Here is a 20,013-nt window from a genome sequence, read left to right on the forward strand (position 1 = left end):
AAACATCTGAAGTGGGTGGTTTTTAATATGCCTTCTGGGTTTCAGCATGTGAGTATAGATGAACATACTATAATGAGCTTTTAAAATGTAAACTTTTCTCTCTCTAGGTGAAATGGAAGAAATCAGATGTGAAGTTCGAAGACCGATTTGACAAATATCTTGACCCATCTTTCTTTCAACACAGAGTATGTATTGTTCTAAGAAACCTTACAAAATAACCCTTTGAAATGGTTGCTTTAGTTCAGAAGATGTCATGGAATTTTTGGATGACACCTTTGGTTTTTCAGATGTCCCAGGTGTTCTGGGGCAATGAAACAGGGGGATTTAGGTCTAGTTTTTAAGTGGCAGTGTTGTTGCTAAAAAAAAGGATGTCTCCAGTCTTTTAGAGTGCTTCAGTAAGTATGCAGGCAAGCTTCAGACTTGCAGAATATACATGGCAGTTCAAGAAGATATATTCACATGATGAGAAGCAATGAAGCTTCAGGGAAACTGTGCAACCGTGTAGGCTGAATAACTGCAGTTGGCCCTAGGTATGCTTCTTTATGAAGTAAATGCAAAGCAAAAGGCATTAGCCTAAAGCAGTTGGTGGTATCAGTTGTGATAGTTTAAATCTGGGGTTGTAGTCTCCTTAAGGGTGATATAGTGAGCTGTGCAACTTTCTGAAAGTAGAGATTTCTCATTCTGTTTGGAGTCCAGTGAAAACCAGAAGTTATGCTTGTCAGAGGAAAAATAATGCTGCTGCACATTTTGATCCTGTGCAAAGCAATAGTTCTTTTGACTTTTTGGCTGTGAGCATCTCTTTTGCTACTTAAACTTCTTCTCCAGGAAGGCAGCAGTACATCGTGTTGCCTTGTGTTTACCAAGGGAGCATGCACAGCCAGTTGTTCAAAATTAGCTGCTACTTAGCTAAGCTGTGATAACTTTGTCATGGGCAAGGCTGGCTCCTGAAAAGCTTCATGTGCCAGTTTTTGAGTGACTTTCTGAAACTGTAGTCTTACTTACAGTATGGTTTATTGTTACTTAGCTGGTGCTGACAAGCTGTCCTGCTAGGCATTTATCCTTATTGGAACAATTTGAAACACATTTACAGTTCTAAACCTTAAGGGTGTGTTTTCTTTTTGTAGATTCACTGGTTTTCAATTTTCAATTCTTTTATGATGGTGATCTTTCTGGTTGGCTTAGTGTCTATGATATTAATGAGAACTTTGCGAAAAGATTATGCAAGATACAGCAAGGAGGAAGAAATGGATGATATGGTAAGATCTGTGTTCATGTTTTAAAAACTTTTTTTTTAAGGCTTGTTGTTTTCTTGTCATACATTCATTGTGTTAGGAGCTCTGAATGGCTTTCCTCAGTTGGACAGAAAACTGCCTTTTGTGTGTCTTGAAAGTGTTGCTGGTTTTCTTTATAACATGCTCCTAGGTTGCAACCCAAAATTCTTCCATAGTCACTGTGTTAATGTTCGTATCCAGCCTTAGGTTAAATGAAGTCCATTCTGATTTGGTAGTGTAAGCCTGCATATACTCCTAAATACTTCAGAGGATTTAGGGACAGGGAGGGATTCTGATAGATTTTACTGCATCGTACATTCCAGTAGTCATTTTTTGTTGTCTTCCATAAGCATCTGAAAAGTAAACTTTTCTCCTGGGTTTGATGCATTCAGAAGAGAAGACACACTTGCACTTGAAGTTGCTTTAATAAATCAGACCTTTTGTTTATATCTAGCTCGTGTGTTTGTCATTAATTGTCATGACTAGACTTAAAATTTGTTGTTGTTGTTCCCAGGACAGAGATCTAGGTGATGAGTATGGGTGGAAGCAGGTCCATGGAGATGTGTTTAGACCATCCAGTCATCCTCTAATATTTTCATCGCTTATTGGTTCTGGCTGTCAAATTTTTGCTGTGTCTCTTATAGTCATTGTTGTTGCAATGATAGAAGATTTATACACAGAGTAAGTATAATTGTGTCATGTCTTCCATATATAAATGTTTAAATGAACAAAATAATTACAGAAATTCAGTTCTAACTGGCCTGAAAAAAGTGTTTGAGAGTCTTTAGTCATTCTCTGTAGATCAGATGTGATATTAAGAAGTGATCTTTTAATTTGTAATGAAACTTTGTCCTACTGTTATCACATGAGTTGGTCTGCTTTGATTTTCTCTTTTAATGCTTACTTTTTGCATGATTTATTATGAAAGTAGTTTGTTGTTCTGCAGAGTCAGATGTAGATGATATGGGAAATAAATGTTAAAAGGTACATATTTTATCCCTGGTTTCATCCAGATGGACAAGATATTACTGTATTTCTTACCCTATATTCCCTACCATGTCCTGTAAAGGCTGAAGTAAGAGTGTATTCTGTTGTGAATAGTCCTGTTTGCTACTGACAATGCATTAAGTCAATCTTATCCACAAGTCTTCTCAGGAATGGAGATGTACTTTCTGAAGCTCTTTTGAACACAGTGCTCGGCCTGTGTTGATGTGAAACCTCCTCCAGCAATAGGTGGGCTGTGGTCCTGACTGGAGAGAATTCATTTAAAACAAACAAATAGTACTCAAATTTAAATTTAACACACTACTTGCAATTCACCTGTTTTCTTCTTTGCCTTTTATCTCTAGAGATTTTTGGGTTACTCGTTTGTGTTTTGGTTTACTTGGTTTTTTTTTTTTCTGGTTGGTTATTTTCTTACAAGTGCTTTGTTTTAAGCAATGACTAAACTTTCAAATCTCTGTTCTTCTTGAATTTCACCTGTAACTATTGATTTTAACAAGTTGTAATACTTCTAATGTGCCACTAGAGAGAACTCTTGTTTTTGAATTTAGCTGCCTTTTAATGGTGTATGTAAAAAGCCACTCTGTAGTTACCAGCATCTTGGCATATTTCCATTTTTCGTATGGTGTTATTCCCCTCCTTGTGCCCCATGGTTATATTTCTGTATAGGTGTACATGCACACTTCTAATTGTGCAGCATATCAGCCCTTCAGAGGAAATTAAACCATTTTAGAATGTTTGTGCACTGTAGGGAAGCTGTAAGTTAGTAATGGCAATTGTGGAATGTGTCAGAACAGTAATTTTAAAAAAGATATGTGCACTTAGTCTTTTATTGTGATAGGCCTTTCTATCACTTTCAAAGTGAATTTAATTCTGGTCAAATGTAATGGAACAATTTGACCAAATCTAGTGCAGACAATTTATTTAGGAAAATAGCGATGTGAGTGAAGAAGGCTGTAAACCAGAATTTCAAGAATGATTGCCTGTCACTGTTCTTCAAGTCTGTTAAACTCCTAGCCATCATGCAGCTGATGCCAACTAAAAGTCTCACAGTGAAATTTGGTCATGTCAGTTATTAATTTATTAATACTGGTTTGTGTTTTGAGAAGCATTTTCATTAGAGTATTTGAAATGTGAGTAAGCTCAGAAATAAGAAATTTTGAGATAATTTTAGATTAACAACTCTGGTCTTTTTACTGGTAGCCTGGTTTTACATGTGCCACTTCAGACTGTACCTGGTCTTTGGAGTTTTGCATGTTTCTAAATTGTGTTAAGTCAGGAGAAGATTTTAAGAAGCAAATGTTAGTAAAGCAATCTTCAGTGTGTGTGACCATCAGATATATTTGCTTTGGTCATGCAGTCATGGAAGCCTAAGTGCTAAAGATTTCTTCTTTGAGTACAGCAAACATCCAGTAGTGGTGCCTCAAAAACCAAAATGGCAGTAGACTAGAATCTCTCAGAACTACTTTGAAGAAAGTACAGCAAGCTGTCTGAAAACCTACTGCTATTTGCTGTTGAAGAATAGCAGAGGGATGTGGGGAAACAACTGTATTTTAATTAATAACATTTATATCTTGCTATTCTTAGACATGAATTTAAAAAATGTATTTGGAAATGGCTTTTGTGATTTAAAATTATTACCTTTGGCTGTAAAATTTCAGAAAAATTATGCCAAAATGAGTACTCCAACATTTAATGAGGCGATAATTTAAAAATTACTAAGTTCTTCTGATTGCACTACTCAATGCTGATGTGTGACTTCATTATAGTATTTATAGTTTCTAAATCTAATTTTCTGCAAGATGAACACTTTCTGTCTTAAAAGTTAATTTCTGAGGGCTGGCAGAAACATTATTCACAGTCTTAGTATATTTTTTTAATACTGGCCTTTTCACATTTTATTTGCAGTTGAATCTTAGGCTTAATGTTTGTCATGTAAATAGTTATTTATACACAAAGTACACACATCCAAATGTCAGAATATTTTTATCAGAGGGGAAATGTTTGTACTCCAGTGAAAATAAATGCATGTTAGAAAAGAATGTAGTATGTCAAAACTCTTTTTCCCACATTGAATTTGGGTTGGACAAAAGCTTTGGATTCTCATTCTCATGCAGATTTCCCAATTTAAGCACTGTTAAATTTTTGTATTACATAAAAATATTAAATAACTGCTTCTGCTAAAAATACATGCCTTGCAGTATTTTTTTTGCTCTAATCATGTTTGGTTTTATATGCCATTTACCAAAAAAATCCCTTCTTGTAGGAGAGGATCAATGCTTAGCACAGCTATATTTGTTTATGCTGCGACATCACCAGTGAATGGATATTTTGGAGGAAGCCTTTATGCTAGACAAGGAGGTAAATTGTTTTCATGTTTCAGCATTTTCATTGTATTGTTAAATGGAGAAGTTATTATTTTCTGATTTGCGCCAATATAGAAGTGTCCTCATGGAGTTAGGTCATTCAGATGGAATCCATTAAATTCTGAATAAAAAACCATTTTGAGTATATTTAACTTTCATATTATCTACTCAGTATTGGCTGCACTTTCTAAAGAGGTAACTGAAGTCTTAGGTTAATTTAAAAGTAATAAGAGCTGAAAAACTGTTAACAGTTGTGACTTAAGAATTGCTTGTTATACTCTTGTATATAATTGTTTGGCTCAAGACATCCAGAGTTTAATAGCCTCTCCCTTTTCTGTTACACACTGTTAAACAGCTCATGTCATCTTCTCCAGATGACTCCTACACGGTCCTCTTCTGTAGGTACTAGGGGGTTATGTGAGGCTACGAAAAAGATGAATATAGATTATTTACTATTATTACCATTAATTGGGGATGGGAAAAACTGTTTATATCATCTTTTAAAGAAGGTTATTCTGCTTTCCACTATGTACTTGACTTTATACTTTGCAAATCAAAATGAGCATCAGTAGAGAGCAGAAGCCAAATAAAATCGACGTAGCAGATATGGGCAGGCTGTCTTCAAATGCTCCCCACTGTGCCTCTGAGCTATGACCAGTTAGATCCTTGCAGTCCACTAGCTTCATCCATTCCCTATGCTGCAATAAAAGAGTAATCAATATCTATTACCTTCTAGAGTACTTTAGAAAAAATAATTCTGGGAAGTTCACAAAAGAAAATTTATATCTTTGTAGCCTGATGTACTTGTTAGTATTCAATCTTGGCTGTACTCTTGAGTTTGGAGGCTAGATGTTTCTTTTCATGTGGCTTGTTTATAAACCTAGCAATTTCTACAAAAACAGATCTAGGCAGATAAGGGTTGCTGGTCTGAAATGTACCATACTGTATAGTTGAGCCAGATTTGCCTGTTTTTTTTACAGATCAAACATATCAAGCTGTGAAATGCTGATTATGTTGGCTTATGGTGAAAATACGTATGATGGTCTTGAAAAAAAAAAAGCTATATTTTGATTGTTTTTATTTACTGCATATTAATATTATGGTGTATTAAATTTAATTATAGACAGTATTTAAGAGCATAAAAAGAAAGTGCAAATTTTTAAGGCATTGCCCAAGAGGGTTTCTTTGAGCTCCTTAGGGAGCTCTAAACTTAGTAATAACTGCTAACAAGTGTCGCTGTTCCCTTGGTGCTTGGGGTTTTGAAATCACTTTCTTTCTACCTTTTCTGCTGTTGAAGATGTCAAGAGTTCAATTCTGCTGTGTGCTAAATGCTGTGGCAGTTTGCTGTATACCAGGGATAGCCAGTTCCTTAATGCATCCTGAATGTGTGGAAGCAGTTTATTTGGGTCAAGACAACGCGGAGCAGGTGCTGCCAGGAAGCAGCTGTAGAGCCAAGTTGTCCTGGGAGCAGTGCTGAGCTCTCCTGTGCTCTCGGAGTGTGAGCAGGCTCTGCACAGGGCCAGTTCTGCTGTCTCTGTCTCTACTAATCTGCAGCCTACATACACACTTAGGTTTCATACCCCAGCTCCTTTGGCCAGCTTAGTCAGCATATGCTGTTCTTCAGCTGTATCGCTCTTCCTATCTGTTCACCTGGCCTACTAATTGATTCATGTGCTGCATCTTGTGAGTGACCGGGAGTCACTCTTGGCTCTTGTATTGATATAGTATGTTGATATTTATTTCTTTCACCTTTTTTCTGGGAGAAGTAGTCTAGCATCTAAATCCTGGAGAGCTTGCTAATACATTTTTAAACAAAACACGCTGTGTGTCACCAGTCTCATTGGAATGTCCCCTCTTACAGGAAGGCGATGGATAAAGCAGATGTTCATCGGAGCCTTCCTCATTCCAGCAATGGTGTGTGGAACTGCCTTCTTCATTAACTTCATTGCCATCTATTATCATGCTTCAAGAGCTATACCATTTGGAACCATGGTGAGTCATTTTATTGGAGAATTTAATCACCACTGTAGAGACAGAAAACTACAGGGTTTTTTTAATCTAAATACAATTATGAGTCATAGCTTTATCTTCCTAGTTAGAAATTTATTGTAGGAGGGGTTTAAGGTGCTTCAAGTATAATTCATTTTAATCACAATAGTAACAGCTGCTGGATGCCAAACCCAATCTTCTCTCTGCTTAAAATGATACTTCTGCTTTGTGTTCAAGCTTAGTGTTTTAAAAACATGGGAAGTTAACAATTTGAATTTTCTTCTGGATGGCCAATGCAAACTGGTTATAATCTAAAATGAAATACAAAAGGATTCCAAATGAAAGCTACTTCCAAGTCATAGCAAGCAAGCAGAAAAATAAAAATAAATTATCAGGCAACAATATGAGATAAGACATTCTGAGGAGATCTGTCTTTACGAAAATGACTCGCTGTTCTCACTTTGTGTAGTGTTATTTAATATCCAGTTATGGTCTTGTGTCTCTAAATTTACCCAATCACTTGAAAAACTATGCTGGTTGGATTACTTTTTCATTTAATCATGATGGCTGTCTTTATTTCTTGTGTCTTTTGTCGGGATTTTGTTTGTCATGTTGGCCCTTTCAAGCAACCTCAAATAATCCTGTGAATACAATGTAGGAAATAATCACTTGCCACTTCAGCAGAATTTCTGTTTGGTCTTGCAAGGGGTATTATTTTAGAGCAGAAATTTTTTTGAAATATGCATCATAAAATTGCTTTTTCTAGTTTTGTGCAATACCACTGTTAACTTATAAAAATATCTTCATACAGGGAGTCTTGTTTTCTTTTCAATATCTGTAGCAAATCTTGGAATGTAACATTTTTTATAGATTTCTTCTTTGCATATCAGTTTTTGTGATATGTTACGTTGTTCAGACCATTCAGAGATTTTTGAGTGACCTTGGATTTCTTCTTAGTTTAAATCTACCACAAAATGAAGCTTAGTATCACAAGTTCTATCTTATTGATTGTATTATTTGGGATATAATTGAATTCAGTACGTGACTGAAAATATTTCACATTTTTAATGAATGAATGTGATAGACATTATAACTGATAATAAGAAGACAGACAATTCTCAGTTTCAGGGAAAGACTTTCAATAATTTTTTACTGATGGAAGAGTCATTAGATGTACGTTGCTGAATCTAGTCATCTCCTTATTAACAGTATTTTCAATGCATGCCTAAATATCAACTTTTTACATTGAATTCATTGTTACAAAATCAAATATAATATATATAATTATTATTATATGTTATATACATATAACATTTGCAAAACTAAATATAATATAAAGCTAAACATGTTTATAAACTCTTCACCTTTTTTTTTTCTGGTTTTCTTCTTCAAGAAATTAGACTAACATTCTATCTTTGAATATGTTTGTATTAGTTGGTCAGTGCCCCAAAGCAATACTGTATTGTTTTTTTTTTCTTACACTAGCAGCCATGTACAATACTGTCATAAAAGTTTACAGCCCTGATCTTTGATATGTGCGAAGAGGCTCTGTTTTACTGCTGAGCAAGCCGTTATGGTATCCCATTTCTCACTTGTATTCCCATTTGGAGGCCAGGAATGCTGAGGGAAGGGAAATCCACCTGTGCTGAAGTTTTTCTTGTGAATTTGTTCAACTGATTTGTATTTTGAGATCATGGGAACGTGCAAGCAAAAGCAAATGGATATATAAATCTTCAGGGGTCACTTAACCAGAATGTTAGGACTCCATACACAGTGATTTTAACGTTCACAAGGTTTTATGAGAGTGTTTGAATCATTGTGACTGTGGCAATAAAACTAGAGCAGAGTTAGCAGGCGAGCAGGTTATGAATCGGAAACTTCATCAGAATGAGCAACGCTCTAATGACTTCAAATCAACAAGCTGGTTTGTAGAAGGAAATAGAAATTGCTTGCAATTACCGTGTTATGCTTTAGGTTGAAGTCCCCAGGAAGCCCTCTGGCTTTATGGATGATACCTTTGTAGCTTTCCACCTTTGTTTTCAATGTAAAGAATTGTATAATGCAAGCTTGCTGCTGCTGATTTCTTGGGGAAATAAAACCTCTGTCATCTAAATGTACTACAATACAGAAGTTACTTCCTTTACCCTGGCATGTCTTGAAACCACTCTCCTTGATTTAAATTGCTGACAAGATTTGTCCCCTCTTCTCGACTACTGTAAACCTGGAAAAAGCACAAACTGAGTTGCTGAAAAAAGTTCCCGAACTAAAAGGATGCTGAGGCCATTCTTGAATGTGTCATCCTGTGCTTTGCCCATTTGGCATTGCCACTTCCTAGTGAACCTAGGGAGCCTCTGTGACTTAATTCCTCCCTCCAGATAGACTTTTCTATGGAATCTAGGCAAGGACAGCTGATAGTATCAAAGCCAAGACATCCAAGTTAACACCTAGTTGCTGCATCCTGGTGTCCACTCTTCTACACTGCGTCTTGAAATGCTCAAATTGATTGGGCTCTTCAGGACCTTCATGCATCTCACCGACCTTGTACTCTGTTTTGAATGTCAGAGCTTGTACAACTCATTCCTGATGTCTGGAATCTCCTCAAAGATGTGGCAGAACCTGCGAAGATCTCGAGCTTCTTTCTGAATTCAGTCTCCACTCTTGGGACTCTGCCCTTAGCCCTTTTGGAAATATGTACAAGCTGTCTTACCTACAGTGACAGACCTTCTGCAGTGAAATACACCACGAGCCTGAACAAAGGCTTAATCTCTTCCCTGGGATATCTTTCAGCTGGCCTTTCCTTCAGAATGCAGTCTAGAATGTGATAGATTTTATTCAAATATGAGAGCTTTTTAAAACTTTTTACTTTAAAGCTTTTCACTCCCTAGACATATAAAGGAGATATAAAAATCTCTGCTTTTTTCACTCGTCCCTTCACCTTTATAGAAATGCAATGGGTACTGTTCAATTATTCATCCCTTTGGAGCCCAAATTTAATTTTTTATGTGTATTTTGTTTATTATATCCTGTTACTGGTGAACATCAAGTTCTGAAGTTGTTATACACCTTGACTTACCTTCTGTTGATGTTTGTCAGTCTTTTCAATGTATTTATTAATCATCTTTCTATTTTGTTGTGTTTGAATTATATGTAAAAAGTGGAGCATGGAACATTTAAGAAGAATTTTAAATAATGGCATATGAAGTGACTTTTCCATATATGTTTGAGGAGCATGGTAGTAGTTCTGTGCAGCAATGCTAAGTAATGAAGAATTTCTACTGAGTACAGCATGACTGAATTTGAAGGGGTCGTCTTAATTCGGGCATTTCATAAGTTGTGACTGCTTACGTTGTTCTGTGTGCAATACATAATTTAAAGATTTCCATTAAGCCTGCTATGACTAATGTGATATTCTGACTGCAGAATCTGTGCAGCTTCTATTAACTGTTTAAGATGTACTGGTTTTGTTTTGTTTGAGCAGTAGGTTCCTTTGTGACTAACATTTCCAGTGTGCATTTTTAATGGTTTAATTAAACAAGGTAAAGCACGTTGATTTTCTCTTGGGATTGAGAGACCCTGTTTGCATCTTTTATACCTTGTTTTGAAAAGAAGAAAGTGATTCCTCCAATAGATAGCTTAATGCAGGCTGCAGTTTTCCCTGACAGGTTCGAGTTGATAGGAGTATTGACTGCCACTGAAAAAAAGAGGACCCGGTAGTGCCAAAGATTTTCATTCCTTGAGCCAGATAAGGAAATACACCTGGCTAAAAATAGAAAAAAATCCTGTTACATACATTCAGCAGGGTGCTTCCTCAAATTGCTTGGAAGTGACTGTGGTACCCTTGGTCAAAACCCTTAGTTTTGCTGAAAATAGACACAGCTTAATGCTTCTGCCTACATTTTTAACAGTTCAATTTATTACCCAGAGCAGCACCCTAGATTAACAACTTACTTGTAATAAATTTAATACCACTTTATTTTGAAACCTTCTATTCTTTTCTTGTTGCTGTAAGATGATATGTATTTTGACCAGATGATATACTGGAAACTGTTGCACTAAACAAATTCAGTAACCTTTATATGGGAGAGAGTCTCATGACTGAGAGTGCTGTTTTGGTAGCTGACAGGAAAGATCAAGCTGCTGCTTTGACAGTTAATTTTTATTGCTTTTCTTCCCTGTGCATTAAGCAGTCAAGGCACCATAGCCTGCCAGTAGCTGTTTAATATTAGATATGCTCATAAAAATTTTAATTATCACCTTTGAATGAAGCTTAATCTACAGTTGTCAGAAAATATGAAACACATGGCACTAGGACATAAATTATATCCCTCCTGACAATGTTTCCTTTTAAATATGGAAAACCGAGTTCTGCACATTTAGTCAAGGACAGTAGAATATTCTTTTTCCATCAAAACAAAACAAAAAGGAGTTAAAATGCAGGCTTGGTGAGGTTGACAGTCTTTTCTATGGCAACTAAAACCTGCAAACTAAATCAGGGATTTGTGTATAAATGAGATATTTTGTACAACAAAAATGCAACAGTCAAAATGGAATAAGTATTTTTTAATGTACTGTCTTGGTACAGAAACCTATGTAATTGGTCTTGAGTGATATGGCTTATAGAGAACCTGTACTTGTTTGCTTTATGAAAAAACAGCTTTGTAGATGTAGTATATTTGCCTCTGCATAATTTGTGTTTTATGAATTGGTAGTTAAAGTGGTTCTTTGAGTTTCTCTTGGCTGATGTTACAGTAGTACTTCTCTTAAAAGGCTCACAAAGACCTAACTTTCTTATCTCTGCCTGTCACACAACAGCTATTATTAGGGTTTGGGTTTTTTAGTGTGTTACTGGTGACCTCTGCAGGAGGGTAGGGCAGGTATGTGTCTTGATCCTGCCTTCATTTCTTCTTACCATTTCTGATGGTGAAATGGAGGCCAGTAAGTGCCTGGACTGCTTTTCCTGTTGTACTCTTGCTCTCAAAAATCTTGTAGGCAGAAATCTCATAATTTCATCATTAAGATACTTGTGTACCCCAGTGCCCTGTGTTTGCTTCAGTTTGGATTTAAACTCTGTAGGTTTAGATACTGCCCAGCCTGCATCATCACTGTCCTTACCATCTGTGGCAACAGGGACTACCTGCTTAGTTTGGGGGGGGGCACTGTCTTCGCCTTAGATCTGAAATTAAGAGGAACGTGCCTGAAAAGATCAAACAGCCAGCTATCTCCAGTCATCTCTCACATCCAGGGAAGACTATTACTACCAAGACTATTTCACCAGTTATCAATCTGAGCAGGTAGACTACCTGTGATTCAGACAGCAAGAAAGAAGATGCTACTGAATTCAGCATGGTGTGTACAACTAGGACCAGTTGTGTTGGTCAACCTGCTAAGACCAGCAAGTTGCTGTCAGCAGGGTGGGCTTATCTCAGAAGACAAAACATTCACGTCTTTATCATTTTGAACAGGTTATCAGTGGCAGGTGGGAGTAGAAGGCATTCCTGAGTCTGTGCTATGGCCTGTCCTTGCTTGCTCGATTGGGTTTCCTTTGCACTGCAAAATCATCTCAGATAACTTTATACTCCTAAATGGCTCCATGAAAAAAAGGAAAAGAATGTGCTTCACTTTCCACTGTCCTCAGAACATAGCATAGCACTGACAGACGGCAGTTCACTGTTTAACAAAACGGGGACTTTATCTAATGCTGCTTACTGGGTCTCACTGAAGATGCCATCTGGTCTGTCTGAGATGAGTTCATTTTTCAGCTGATGGTTAGTATAATGTAAGATGCTACATCAGTATCAGTCATGCTTTGACTGATCTGATAATGAAATCACAAGCACTCAGATTTTCTGACAGATGCCAGTTATAAGCGTACTGGGGACTGCTTGACTGTACTTACTGAAGCCATTATTTAAGGAACCTTGGTCTGCCTCAGCTTGTTTTATGCAGATAAACACTTTAGATTTCAAAGCTGCTGCGTAGTCAGTTTTCTGGATAACACAACAGCCAAGCCCTGCTGGATCAAGCTGGGTCTTCTCCTTGCCCACCTGATTTGAAGCCATTCAGCTCTGCAGTGCATGTCACTAGAATGAGATGCTACTGATAGCCTTTTTTTCATCTAGGAGTTTGCCAGCTAATCAGTAATTAGGCCTGGATGTTCCTTGCTTGGGTCCTTGTCCATAGTTATATTCTTTCTACGTATATTCCCTATAATAGACATGCTTTACCAGATGGACAAATACAAGCTATTAAGTCTTGGTCCAGGTGATCTCAGAATCCAAGGCTGTTCCCAGACAGTTTCTTTATGCAATAAAGCAGTGGATTCACTTTCTACCACTGTTCCCAGACAGGGGAAATTTCCGAGATCAAGAAATTAAGCTACAGTCATCTTGATAGATGCAAAAGACAGTTGGGGCTGGATGAGCAGTACAGATGTCTTTTCATGCTGCCTGGGTCTGAGCTTTTTGCCTCAGCCAGGTATGAAACCTACCTGCTAGAACACCACAGAGCACCATGGGCAGGGGCCACTTGACACACCAGAGGGCCTTGCTGCAGGAAGCAGAGCACACTTTTCTTGAAAATGGAAATGGTTTCAATATATTCAGATCAGAAATTCTTGAACCCTATCCAGACCTTAATTTTTGAACATCTCTTCTACTCACTGCACTTCAAACAAGCTGGGAATTTTTGGTGAGAATTTTAATAAAGGTAGCACTCAAGATGATGTTGTTTGATGTTTCTGATACTTTTTGACATTTTTCTCTGAAAATTCTCATCTGCTCATTCATTTAAACTGAGTAGTTTTCAAGGGCAGAACCTGCATCCATTAATGGAGCAAGTTGTATACTTCTGCTGTAATTTATTCTTGGGCAACCTCAGTGTCCTATCTAAGGCATTATGCTTGCTTACCTGTGGTTTGTTTTGAGTAATGGAAGATAAATGGGAGCTACTAAATATGAATTAATTGTGTAAAAACTGCTTTATTATTATATTATTTATACTGCAACTGTAAGTACTACTTAGCTTCTCCTTATTTACCATTGAAGCTTCATATTTTAGTGGCTCATGATGTAATTCTTTAATAACCTTTCCTCAAAGATATACAGAGCAGTCTGGAAAGTGCTTCTGCTTGTTGACCACCAGTTTGGTGTTCCCCTTCTGTGAAGTATGAAGGCTTGCTCCATCCAGCCCCAGGCAATGTTTTCCATTCCCCTCTGACCTAATGATATACAAGTCATTAATAGAGGAATAATCCACTGACTTTAGTCAAATGTTGCCTTAAACTTGTGTGATTCACCTAATGCTGAGTTTGTATTGAGCTAGTGTAGTTCTTGCTTTTCAGCTGCTTGCAGTAGATTTCTGTAGGTATAACATACATGAACAGCTTTTATTTATCCTTGGAGTAACTGCTTCTTAAGCAAGTCAGTGTGTGACTCTTAAACCTGTCCATTGTTCTGCATTAATGTGCTGCCATGGTTTGCATTCTGATGGAGTGCAAGATGAATACAGCTTCTTTCTCGGGAGGCACCAGGGTGTACACAGAGCCTCAGGCAACAGTGCCATTAAAAGGCAGTATTTTCATATGTTTGCATAGAAAAGGTCACAGGGTCAGCATTCAGAACTGTGGTTATTGCATTATGTGCAACTGTTCTGTCTTTAATTATCAATATCAAAAAGTTACTGAACTGTCTAATGCTAGTTCATTTTGTGCTAAAGAGTTAAGAGTAGTGAATGTCTTGGTAAATACTTGAAATTTTCCTGTTTTGGAAGATAAACTATGTTACCTTCAAGGAATAGCAAAAATAGAGCTATATAAGTATACTAGCAAAAAAAAGATGATTCATGGTAAATTTTTAGGGAGGTTGTTCCATTGGAAAGAGCTGGAACACTGGCTTGACTTTGCTGCATTATGCATAAACTTGGTTTCTCCATGTAAGTAGGGCCATTGTGCTTCTAAATAGTGTAATCTTTGCATACCAGTGGTCACTGTTTATTAGTTCAGTCCACGTTCTTAATAACCTAGTCGGTGCATAGTGGAAAAAATTGAACCCAAAATTTTGATTGGTGACATTCTGACATGGCCTTGCGGTTCTTGTTTGGGTCTTTTTGAGACTGGATTAAAAGTTTTGCACCTAACAGTTGTAATCTTGTATGCAACTGCCTAGCTGCTAGATGTTAATTCCCAGGGATAGCACTCTGCAAAAGTGTAAGAGATGCTGATGACATTTTCTGTTATGAAGTACCATGAAGATTTCCTTTTATTTCCTGTGCAGTGTATTGAGTATAATGATTAGATGGAAACAGTAAAACAGTCTGTAATGGTTCTGTTCTCTCAACTGATTCTTGAAAATATGCTCAATAATGTTTATTAGAAAGTTTCTCAGGAAAAATATGCTTCCATTTGATAAACTAGGTATATGTTGACTAATGCTTCATAGTAGGAGTATAAGTCTACAGCAATAACTACTTAAGTCTACAGCAATAACTACTAAGGACTAATATTGGTTGGTTATTTACTTTTGTTGTCTTATATGTGTTTTTTTAAATTACAACTTCAATTGTTTTGCTTACAGGTGGCAGTGTGCTGTATTTGTTTCTTTGTCATCCTTCCACTGAACCTGGTTGGTACAATTCTTGGCCGAAATCTGTCAGGACAGCCTAACTTTCCATGTCGTGTCAATGCAGTGCCTCGTCCCATACCAGAGAAGAAATGGTAAAGATGAGCATGAATGTTAACTAGAATTAATCACTTCTGTACATTTAAAATAACTTCTAAAAATAACTTCTTCAGTTTTTCTGAAATAACTTTTTATTTAAATTGAGTTGTGTCTAAAAGAACAGCTCAACTGGTGTTTCCTTAATATGATTTTTCTTCCGAGTTAAAACACCACGGTTAATAGTTGTAGCAGACTTTACACTCCTGGATTGCTGAATTACATTTTGCCTGAAATGTTTTTTAGTCCCTGTATAAAGGGGATGGAGCCAATGCAGTTCTTGTCTAGGTATCTTGAAACTAAAACCTCTCCTCTTTAGTTAATGCCTCTTAGAGGTTTAGGATTGAGTGTGCCTTGGAGGCAGAACTGTTCTGATTAATGGTCTCTGTGTATAAGCTGAGACATTTGCAGGGTGATGGTGGGAGAAGCTTGCAGTGCTGTTCCCAATTCTGCACTTTTTTTGATGGCACAGAGCCTAAAATATTACAGGTATATGGTTTGAATTGTGAAGAAGCCTTCACTATTTTTGAAGTGAATGTAAAGGGGCGCCTAGTCTCAAAAAGTACACTTAAGTTTTTGGAAAATTATCAATGCAGTCACTTTTTCCTATTAATTTCATTCTGAAGCAGAAGCAGCAAGCTATGGAAATTAAAATATCCTCAAAGGATTTTTTAAATAGATTTTTCTTGCTTTCTCTGTTCAGAGGAATGGAACAGACAAAGTGAAGGGGGCACTGAAACATGTACGCCTGTGATGTCCAGGAAGTGCAGCACACTAAGTCTCTTTTTAGTAGTGACTTGTGCAGCTCAGATGCTAGAAAGTGATTTATATTGTGACCTGTATCTTGGGAATCTGATGGATTTTTCTGGATCAGCATGACAGATAAAAAGAAATAAGATACTTTTCTTGAAGATGATGAAATAGCACACCATCAACTTAGACAACTCTCCCTATAAATAATAAAAGAAGCTGCAAATTAAATCACTGGTTAGTAGTTAGATTCAGCATCATCGCAAGTACTACACAGAGGTCACCTTTAGTAAGTGACAGTATCATCTACAGGTAGCTGAGCATTCATTTTTAGCCATATGTTCATGACTCAGTATAGCATTAAAAATAAACACTGGTTCTTAATTATATAACGATTATCCTGCAGAATTTTCTTTGTACTGTTTGCTGTGTTTGTAGCCTTCAAAAGCACTGAGTTTTCACTGCCTTCATTCAAGGCTAGTGGATGTCATGAGGCTTGATTGCTTAGTCCTCTTTTGGGCAAGAGAGCTTCTTTTTGTGGCTTTAAGGCTGGTTAGATGGCTAACCTTATTGCCTGGAGGTGATAGGTATGAGTGTTATGTTCCTGAGAATAACTCCTTCTTTTATCCCTACCCATGACATTTTTGAGGGAATCTTCATTCTCATATGCTGATATGAGACAGAAATGTTCTTCATGCCTTTTAAATAATGCCCTGTGCTATATTAATTATCTGGTCTTAATATGCTTATAAATGAAAAATTAAAATTGTCCCTAACCTAATCTTTATATCTTTCAGGTTCATGGAACCAGCTGTTATTGTTTGCCTGGGTGGAATCCTCCCTTTTGGATCAATTTTTATTGAAATGTGAGTATCTCAGCTATTTGACAGCTTGATTAAAAATTATAATATTTTAAGTTTAATTACAATATCATCTGCATATTTTTTTTACTTTCTACAGGTATTTCATTTTTACTTCATTCTGGGCTTACAAGATCTACTACGTTTATGGCTTTATGATGTTGGTTCTGGTTATCCTCTGCATTGTGACAGTTTGTGTGACTATTGTTTGTACGTATTTCCTGCTAAACGCAGAGGATTACAGGTGGTAAGTATTGCATAATTTGCACAGTGAACTAGATTGTGAGAGTTTTGTAGAAAAGTAATGTTTCTTCAGTCTAGATGGGTCTTTTCCAAGTGCCTTGTACATCTTCTTGGGAAGCCTTTTGGCTAGATGCATGATGGACATGTGTGTTTACTTCTAGGCAATGGACGAGCTTTCTTTCTGCGGCATCAACTGCGATTTATGTTTACATGTACTCCTTTTACTACTACTTTTTCAAGACAAAGTAAGTGGTAGTTTTCTTGGTTGAATATCAGATTACTGTAGTGCCAAGTAAGTTTATTGACAAAAAACCTGAGGAAAATACCTAGCATAAATTCCTGTCTTTCTTTTTCAGGATGTATGGCTTGTTTCAGACATCATTTTACTTTGGTTATATGGCAGTATTTAGCACAGCTTTGGGAATAATGTGTGGTAAGTTTCAGATATTTTCACATTTTTTTAACAGAATTTTTCAGACTGTCATATTTCTGAATTTAGCTTATGGTTTTGGTGGTGGAATGTGTGTCTGCAAGGTCTGCTCAAAAAAGCTTAGAATCTTTGAAAAGAATCTGAAGAGTTCTCTGCTTATACTTTGTTCCTACCTAATATAAAAGATTTTTGTGTATTGTGTCTTCTGGCAGAAAGATAATTTATGCACTGTGCAGAAAATTTCACCCTCAATGCAAACTTGAAAGACTCAATACTCGGGAAGAAATTCTGCAAAATAAATTCCAAATTAAGTTGAATCTATGCTAGCATTTTGCTTCGAAATTTTTACTGTTGCCTCAAGACAAGGAGCTGGGACATCCATTGAGGCATAAATGTTAGCACAATACTGATGACAGTACTGTCTGTATCTTGTGGCATGTGTAAATGAGGGTGACCAGAGCAGAAAGGGCTGAAACTTCAGTTCAACATTTGACAAATAAGTATTGAAATATTCACAGGTGAGGAGAGTGCGGAGTGCTCCTGTGTGCAGCTGGATTTCATTGCTTTTTTAAGATACTGTTTTGACAGTGTTTAGAGAAAAACATGGCATGGAGGTCATCTGGTAAAGTCAAATCAACTTGTTCACCTGTTAACCTTATTTTTATCCTCTTATTTATGACTTTCAGAAAGTGCTTCTTGGTTCTTTTGCACTTTTCTATGATGTTATTTGCTTTTTATGTTTGATCTTTATTTAATGCTTCTTAGCAGTGAATGAATAGTCCTGTAACTAATGGGAGGATTTCTTTTAGTTTATATGAGACACATGATGTCTTACAGGAACTTAATTCTGTAAAGTATAGATTTCCTGATATCTCAAGAGGGTGGGTAATATCACAATGCTTTATGAAAAGGGGAGGGAATTAATCTCTTAACTGTTGAGTACCTGTTCCCCTTTTCCCTCATACAGTCTAATCTTGCTTCATCAGGTTCTTGGCACATTACAAGACTTCCCTGCTGTTTTGGTAGTCTTGCAGCCATTTTTTTTCTTTAATAGGCTTATACTTTTCAGCTCTAATCTTTTCTTTTTAAAGTGCTCAGGCTGGTATTGATTAAAATGTGTATGATGCAGAAGCCAAGCTTGCCCACCAGTTTCTGTAATTAAAATGTTTTTTAAAACATGGAAAAGGAAGATTGTCAAATGCTTTCTACTCATGGTAGGACACTATTTGATGGAATATTAGAGTAAAATCCAAATTTATTCAAAAACAGAAAATACTTTAGCACACTAAACTTTATTTCCATAGCACTATTGAGATTTCTTTTTGTCTTTTTAAGTGTGTTGGAAGAGAAGCTGTGAGATTCCTTTTTACTGAGAACTCCCATTTTCAGCATGTGGAGTGAAGAAAAAAAATCCCCTGTCAAAAAGCATTTGTCTAGGGAACTTGCAGCCATTGAGGTCTAACAAAGACATTTGTGTTAAGGAATTGTGCAGTGTGCGTGCTCCTGACTGTACGTGTCCTGTGAAAAGTGTGTGGAGCTGTTCTGTGGGGGCTCACGCGAATGGGCGTGTTCGCTGTCACACAGTTGGGTACGAGACCAACTCGTTAGGGCCCAAAGCAGCAGCAGGGGAACTCTCTGTAGGCATGTATCATCCAACTCTGGGTTTAATGCCCTTGACAATGCCTAGTGAACTCAAACCCCACATGTAGTGGGATGCTTTGATCCACAAAGTTGGCTGCTCTCTGCAGAGCATCTCAGTTCTGGGGCTGGACAGTAGGGAGCCCATGAGAACTTCCAAACCTTTTGAGCTCCTCATGTTTCCCTTTCCTCTTAGTGACAGAAAAGAATAAAACTTATTCCCCAACTTAGTGGATGGCTTAGGAGCTACATAGTATAGAAAGGCCTCTTGCAATACCACACTTCAGCATCCAAATAAATACTGTAAGTATGCCTGAAGGGCTTTTAAAAAAAATTCTGTGCTTACAAAGTCACAACTGTAGTAAGTGTTAATTGGTTTGAAATAATAGATGGGAATTAATCTTTTTTTTGTTTTATAGTTGCTCTTCCTAAATATTTGGACATTTTTCTTTATTTAAAAGCTTGTTCTGCTGAAATATGATTGCAGTCTATTTCCACTAAACCTATATAGGCCATAACCAAGTTATAAATATCATCTGGTAAGGTGTTTAATACATAAATAAAATATTTCTCTTTACTGTGTTTTTTTATTCAGATGAGCCAGCTGCCCTGCATTTGATTCAGGAGGACATTCTTTAGTCCTCATTGCCTAGGCTTTCCGCCTCCCTGCCCCATGTTTTATTCAATGCCTGTGAAGTAGCCTTGAGGCTTAACCCCTGCCTTGGGTATTGGCCACTAGTGGCCTTCATGGAT

The 20,013-nt window shown here is 36.9% G+C and overlaps 1 protein-coding gene across 1 annotated transcript in view; it reads left to right on the top strand.

The window, feature by feature from the left end:
• The window catches only part of TM9SF3 (transmembrane 9 superfamily member 3), a 43,770-nt gene that overhangs the window by 18,530 nt on the left and 5,227 nt on the right, over positions 1-20,013 (top strand). Inside the window, exons 5-14 of the mRNA XM_027719365.2 lie at positions 108-185; positions 1,125-1,256; positions 1,786-1,952; positions 4,540-4,634; positions 6,501-6,631; positions 15,199-15,338; positions 16,887-16,955; positions 17,050-17,196; positions 17,354-17,437; positions 17,549-17,625. Of these exons, the coding sequence (XP_027575166.1) occupies positions 108-185; positions 1,125-1,256; positions 1,786-1,952; positions 4,540-4,634; positions 6,501-6,631; positions 15,199-15,338; positions 16,887-16,955; positions 17,050-17,196; positions 17,354-17,437; positions 17,549-17,625 (1,120 nt within the window). The remainder of the gene's footprint in view (positions 1-107; positions 186-1,124; positions 1,257-1,785; positions 1,953-4,539; positions 4,635-6,500; positions 6,632-15,198; positions 15,339-16,886; positions 16,956-17,049; positions 17,197-17,353; positions 17,438-17,548; positions 17,626-20,013) is intronic.

Source organism: Pipra filicauda, unplaced genomic scaffold (genome assembly GCF_003945595.2).
Source record: "Pipra filicauda isolate LSUMZ 115617 unplaced genomic scaffold, ASM394559v2 scaffold96_size2947999_pilon, whole genome shotgun sequence".
NCBI classification, from domain to species: Eukaryota; Metazoa; Chordata; class Aves; order Passeriformes; family Pipridae; genus Pipra; species Pipra filicauda.